The sequence below is a fragment of the Rosa rugosa genome, chromosome 1, assembly GCF_958449725.1.
Source record: "Rosa rugosa chromosome 1, drRosRugo1.1, whole genome shotgun sequence".
Classification (NCBI taxonomy): domain Eukaryota; kingdom Viridiplantae; phylum Streptophyta; class Magnoliopsida; order Rosales; family Rosaceae; genus Rosa; species Rosa rugosa.
Window position 1 is genome coordinate 54,136,503 of NC_084820.1, and position 6,166 is coordinate 54,142,668.

Genomic DNA, 6,166 nt, shown 5'->3' on the forward strand with positions numbered 1-6,166 from the left:
TATGTGTCTACTCATAGGTTGTCTAAACCATATGTAGCCTTTGTGAATCAATTATCTTCTGTGTCACTTTCTAGTAAAGTGCAGGATGCAATGAAGGACGAGAAGTGGGCAAAAGCAATGGCTGTGGAGATGGATGCACTTGAGAAAAATCAAACGTGGGAGTTAGTGTCACTACCTCCTGGAAAGAAAACAGTTGGGTGTCGTTGGATGTATACAGTGAAACACAATTCAGATGGTTCGGTGGACAGATATAAGGCAAGGCTAGTAGCGAAGGGTTATACCCAGAAATATAGCGTGGACTATGATGAAACTTTTGCACCAGTAGCAAAGATCAATACAATCCGGGTACTTCTGTCTCTAGCAGCTAATCTTGATTGGCTTCTATACAACAGTTTGATGTTAAAAATGTCTTCTTGCATGGTGATTTGAATGAAGAAGTATACATGGACTTGCCTCCGGGATATGGCACTACTAGCAAAACGGGCAACTCACACAGATTTAAATCTGTGTGAAATACTAGCATTTCACACGGATGTCACTGTGTAAAAGGCTTTACCTACAGTGCAGCTACGGATTGTTTTTCGGTTGCCTTCGGAGGGGGCGCTAATGCTCTACTCACACGGTTTTGGGAGTCCGTGTGAAATTTTTTGTGGGTCCCACTTATTTTCCTGATATTTTGATATCCTAATCAGTGTGAAATATATGCCTAACTCACACAGATTTCAGTGTGAAATATATTCCTAACTCACACAGATATCAGTGTGTAAGAGTGGTGCTATTCAAAAAAAAAAATTGGTGCTAAATTATTACAGAATAATTTTTTTTTAATATACAATTCCATTAATCAGAATCCAAACGGTAACATAATTCACAACCCAATCAATATTGTACCCACAATTAACTAAATGTCATTTCCATCAGAAATTAATACTGGAAACAAAAAATCTCAACCATATATTGATCAATTTACTCCAATTATCTGAGACAAGTTCCCTCTATAAACTTGTCTTTCTTACAGAAAATAAAGAGGAAACCTACTCTTCATTAGCACAATGTCTGCTGCCTCAATTGCAATGTTAGTGCCAGCACCAATTGCCATTCCTACATCTGCTGCCACAAGTGCTGGTGAGTCATTGATGCCATCTCCCACCATCGCCACAGTGTAGCCTGAAGCCTATGAATAAGATATTTGAAGTTTATAACCTGTTAGCATAAGTGCATAACTAACATAAACATGAATGAACTTAAGGACTTCCTCATGTAATAGTCATTGTATGTACCTGCAATTCCTTCACTTTCTCTGCTTTCTGGTGATCAGGTTTCGCTTCGGCTATAACAGTATCAATACCAACTTCATTGGCAATAGAATTTGCAATTCCCCAATTGTCACCTGTCATCATTATGCTTCTAACATTCATTGACTTGAGTATGGTAATTACTTCTTGAGCACCTGGTTTCAGTGGATCAGATATTGCTAGAACTCCAGCCACTTCTCCATCTATGGCTACTAGAATCCCAGTTTGAGCCAGCCCTTCAGCTTCTGCTAGGTAGTCTTCTGCATCGAGTGGAACTGCAATGTTCTGGTCCACCATCAAGCTCTTGTTCCCCACAATTATTTCCCTGCCCTGAACAATAGCCTTCACCCCGTGACCAGTAATGGAGGCAAAGTCATGCGCTTCTGGCCCGGCTAGATTCTCTTCATCTTCTCTGAATTTTTTGGCATACTCAACAATGGCCTTGGCCAAGGGGTGTTCACTGTTAACCTGAAATGTATGCGTCATAAAGAACTGTTAACATACATGCTCAGATGTTGATTTGATTCTGAAAAACATTTCAGTCCATCTAATAAAGCAGATATAGCAATTGCTTACACAGGTTAAAAGCCTACCTCAGCTGCAGCAACAAGTTCATAGAATTCTCGAAGCACTATATTTTTCATGAGTCGTGTGTTAACAACCAGTGGCTTCCCAATTGTAAGAGTCCCTGTCTTGTCGAACACAATGCAGTCCACCTACAACATCAATAATCACATTCATAGGAAGCAAACCCAAATTTTCTGGGAGGGCATGGTCATCAAGGTCCACAACTTGGTGAACCAAATAAAAATATACAGCAGCAGTTATAACTTGAAATGAATATATACAACTCTTCAGACCTTTTAAAAAAAAAAAAAATTCAGACCTGTTGATGATATTGAAATTGCAGGCCTGAGGCCAGATAAGTAGACAACTGGCCAACTGCAAATCTTGATGAGGTTGCCGAAGACCCAGTGTCTTGACTTTCAGCAATGCAAGAACCTGCAACACCAACTACACATCACTACTTAACGAATAAGATCATTCAAAACTCAATTGCAACTATCTATCCCCAGAAACATGTCATTATTACCACAAGATACCCAAAATCTCAAAAAGATGACCTGCTTCTGAAACGAATTATGTGAGCAATGTCATTACCTTTATTTTTTTTCAAGCTTTCTCAAACGAATTGTGGCCCTCTGCTTCTGAGGTCTGAGGCCTTCTCCTCATGAATCATGAATCATACAAAGTTACAAACTGCAATTGAAGAAGAAATCAACATTATACGGAAACCAAGTTATCAAACCCATTTCTAACTACCCAATCACTCAATCAGTATCATTACCTTTATTAAAATCAAGTAATCAACATCAACTCATCAACATCAATACACCATGTCACCATCAGTTAATCAGTATCCATACTCCATACTCCATAGGCCAAGCAATTATATCATTTTTGCAAATCTGCAATTTAGCAATTATACCATCAACATCAGTAGGACAGTAGCACCAACCGAAATCGAAACCATTGGCCATTACCCATTTCAATTTTCAAGTTTTCAACTATAAAACTTAAAAACCAACAAGAACTCAGAACTGATATAGACATATAGTGATATAGATTAAATGGAAGACAAGAATCACAACTTCACAAGATCAATCATCAAATGGAAATCAGGAAATCGATTATTTACTAATTAAAACTCAGAACTTCAGAAATCAGAACTAGGGAGAGAGAGATGGTGAGATACCACGGAGACAGCCAGACGGCCCAGACGGGTTGCTGGTGGCGGTGGGGAGCTCGGAGACCGGACTACCGGAGATGGGTTGCTGGTTCCAGGCTTCCAGCCTTGCACTTTTGCAGATCACCGGGTCGCTGAGTCGGACTGCTCTGCGCCTCTGTGCTCCAAGAGTCCAAGTCTCCAGACTCCAAGTCGCGGCGGTAGGAAATTCATACCAACAAGCTCATCCATGGCGGTGTGAGGTGTTGAAGATCGTGGGCAAGCGTCAGAAACAACAGAGACGGAGAGTTGGTATGGGAGCCTGTGACCACGGGTTTGAAAGGAAAAAGAGGCTGAAAGGGTATTAGGGTTAGTATATTTGTCAAGGGCAGAGTGTGTTTTTTTTTTTTTTTTTTTTTTCAGAACAATATAATTTTTTTTTTGTTGCCACTGAAATCCGTGTGAGATACATTCAAAACTCTCACTGATATCCGTGTGAGATACACATTTGAAGATTTACACAGAATTCCGTATGCATATCTTTTTCTTACACAGATGTCTGTATCTTCATTTATCACAGATATCTGTGTGAGAAAAAAATTCACACAGATGTTTATATCAAAATATTTTAGCTACGGACAACCGTCCCTGTACAATTCATATAGGGCAAAAAAAAAAAAAAATTTAATAAACTAATATTTAATATATACAGAAATATGTGTGAATTAAACTTCACACGGACAACCGTGTGAGTTGATAATAAAATATTTTAATTTTCACACGGAAGTCTGTATCTGATGTTATTTCACACAGACTTCGGTGGCTATTGTTATTCCATAAAGTCTTGTGGGCCCAATTTTACTTATTTCACACGGTTTTCTGTATATATTGCCAATACACACTGATGTCTGTGGCTTTATAAAATCTGTGTGAGTTAAATCTGTGTGAGATGCCTGTTTTGCTAGTAGTGTGGTACTTCCACTGGAGTCAAGGTAGTGTGTCGTTTAAGGAAGTCCCTATATGGCCTCAAACAGTCTCCAAGAGCTTGGGTTGGTCGATTCACGACATTCATGAGGGCTGGACTCGGTTCTATTTTTCAATTTTTTTTGCCGGAACCGGAACCGGAACCGATGATGTTTTTCCGGTTCGGTGTTGCTACATTTTTTTGCCGGAACCGACTTGGAACCGGAACCGACTTGGAACGGTTCGGTTACGGCTTGTAACCGGTTCCTGTACACACAGCAAAACAGCAGCAAACCTATCCAGTTTCTCAGCTTCCCAGCCACGTTATGTTCTGCAATTTTCTCAGTTTCTCCATTAAAGAACACAGCAGAACTGGAGGAGGAGGAGAAGAGGAGGAGAAGAAGAATATGGCTGCAATAGATCTGGAGAAATCTCATACCAGTAGTTCTGAAGAAGAAGAAGAAGAAGAGAAGATCGATTCAAATTGATGAAATATTGAAATATGCCTCCAGTAGTCTGGTACAACCGAGAATATAGAGAAAGAGAAAGAGACAGAACAGAGAAAGAGAAAGAAGAACAGAGAAAGAGAAAGAATAAAGAAAGAGAAAAGGAGAGAATAAAGAAAGAGAAAGGAAATAAAGAAAGAGAAAAGGAGAGAATAAAGAAAGAGAAAGGGAGGTGGTGGACGACCGAGAGACAAAGAGAAATGGGAAAGGGAGGGTGAGGTTTGTATTTTATTAGAATAAAAGACAGAAATGGAAGGTTATGATCGCATCTGGAAGACTAACTTGGTGCCTGATCACATGAGAAATGGTCTATTTTACAGAAATAAGCTCGGTCATATTATCCAATTATACACTGACATCTGTATTTCGGTTTCAAGAGGGTTTTGAAAGTAAGAACCGGAACCGAACCGAGAATACATTGCCAGGAACCGAACCGAAAAAAATGTAGTGTCATATTTTGTAGAACCGAACCGAACCGACCCTTTCGGTGCGGTTCGGTGCGGTTCCTTCGGATTTTCGGTTCTAAATCCCAGCCCTAAGGAGGATTGGGCAGAGCAATTCAGATCATACTCTATTCCTTAAGCATCAGAAGGGTAAAGTTACAGCTTTAATTATTTATGTGGATGACATGGTGGTGACAGGTAATGATCTTGAGGATATTAAGAAGTTGCAGAGTGCATTGTCAGCAGAATTTGAAATGAAAGACTTAGGGAGTATGAAATATTTATTGGAAAATGAAGTCACTAGAGGAAAAGATTGTATTATGTTGAGTCAGAGAAAGTATGTCCTTGGCTTATTAACAGAAACATGTATGCTCGATTGCAAACTGGCTGACACACCCATTGAGCAGAACCATCGGTTAGCTGAGTATCCAGATCAAGTACCCATGAATAAGACAAGATATCAGAGGTTAGTTGGAAGATTAATTTATTTGTCACACACTAGACCAGACTTAGCTTATGCAGTTAGTGTTGTGAGTCAGTTCATGCATAATCCTAGTGAGGCTCATATGGAAGTTGTAGTTCGGATCTTGAGGTACTTGAAGTCTGCTCCTGGAAAGGGGTTGGTGTTTTCTAAGCATAGGCATTTGGATGTTTTGGGGTATACAGATGCAGACTAAGCGGGTTGTATAACTGATCGACGGTCCACTTCCGTATACTTTATGTTTGTCGGTGGAAATTTAGTTACTTGGAAGAGTAAGAAGCAGAAGGTGGTGGCTTGTTCTAGTGCTGAAGCAGAGTATAGAGGAATCGCCCGTGGAGTTTGTGAGATGTTGTGGTTAAGGCACTTGTTGAGGGATTTGGGTTTCAAGCAGGAAAAAGCCATCCCTTTATTCTGTGAAAACAAATCTATTGCTTATAATCCTGTCCAACATGATTGCACAAAATATGTGGAGGTTGATAGACACTTCATCAAAGAGAAGCTGGATCAACAAATCATTTCTTTTCCCTTCGTACCTACTGAGGAGCAGCTGACGGACATTCTTACAAAGACAGTCTCTAGCAAGGCGTTTTATGACTCATTTGATAAGTTGGGCATCCGTTATCTGTATACTCCAACTTGAGGGGGAGTGTTAGCATGAGTCACTCTCCATAATTGTAGGAATTGTAGTATAATTAGGATTGTATAGTTAAGGAGAATATTATGTAGTTAAGGGGGAGAATATCACGGTGTAA

At 39.8% G+C, this 6,166-nt stretch overlaps 2 protein-coding genes across 2 annotated transcripts; one reads left to right on the plus strand and one right to left on the minus strand.

Annotated features, from left to right (window-relative positions):
• Positions 1–906: 906 nt before the first annotated feature.
• LOC133741353 (probable copper-transporting ATPase HMA5) lies at positions 907–3,388 on the minus strand. The gene is made up of 7 exons (XM_062169276.1): positions 3,052–3,388; positions 2,644–2,764; positions 2,457–2,555; positions 2,182–2,297; positions 1,889–2,011; positions 1,281–1,763; positions 907–1,174 (listed from the first exon to the last, which is right to left on the minus strand). The coding sequence occupies exons 5-7, from the start codon at positions 1,937–1,939 to the stop codon at positions 1,013–1,015; spliced, it is 696 nt and encodes a 231-aa protein (XP_062025260.1). The 5' UTR covers positions 1,940–2,011; positions 2,182–2,297; positions 2,457–2,555; positions 2,644–2,764; positions 3,052–3,388; the 3' UTR covers positions 907–1,012.
• Positions 3,389–5,118: 1,730 nt separating this feature from the next.
• On the plus strand, positions 5,119–5,610 carry LOC133730630 (uncharacterized mitochondrial protein AtMg00810-like). Its single transcript, XM_062158184.1, has 2 exons — positions 5,119–5,399; positions 5,490–5,610. Exons 1-2 carry the CDS (start codon positions 5,119–5,121, stop codon positions 5,608–5,610), a joined length of 402 nt encoding a protein of 133 aa, XP_062014168.1.
• The last annotated feature ends 556 nt before the right edge of the window (positions 5,611–6,166 follow it).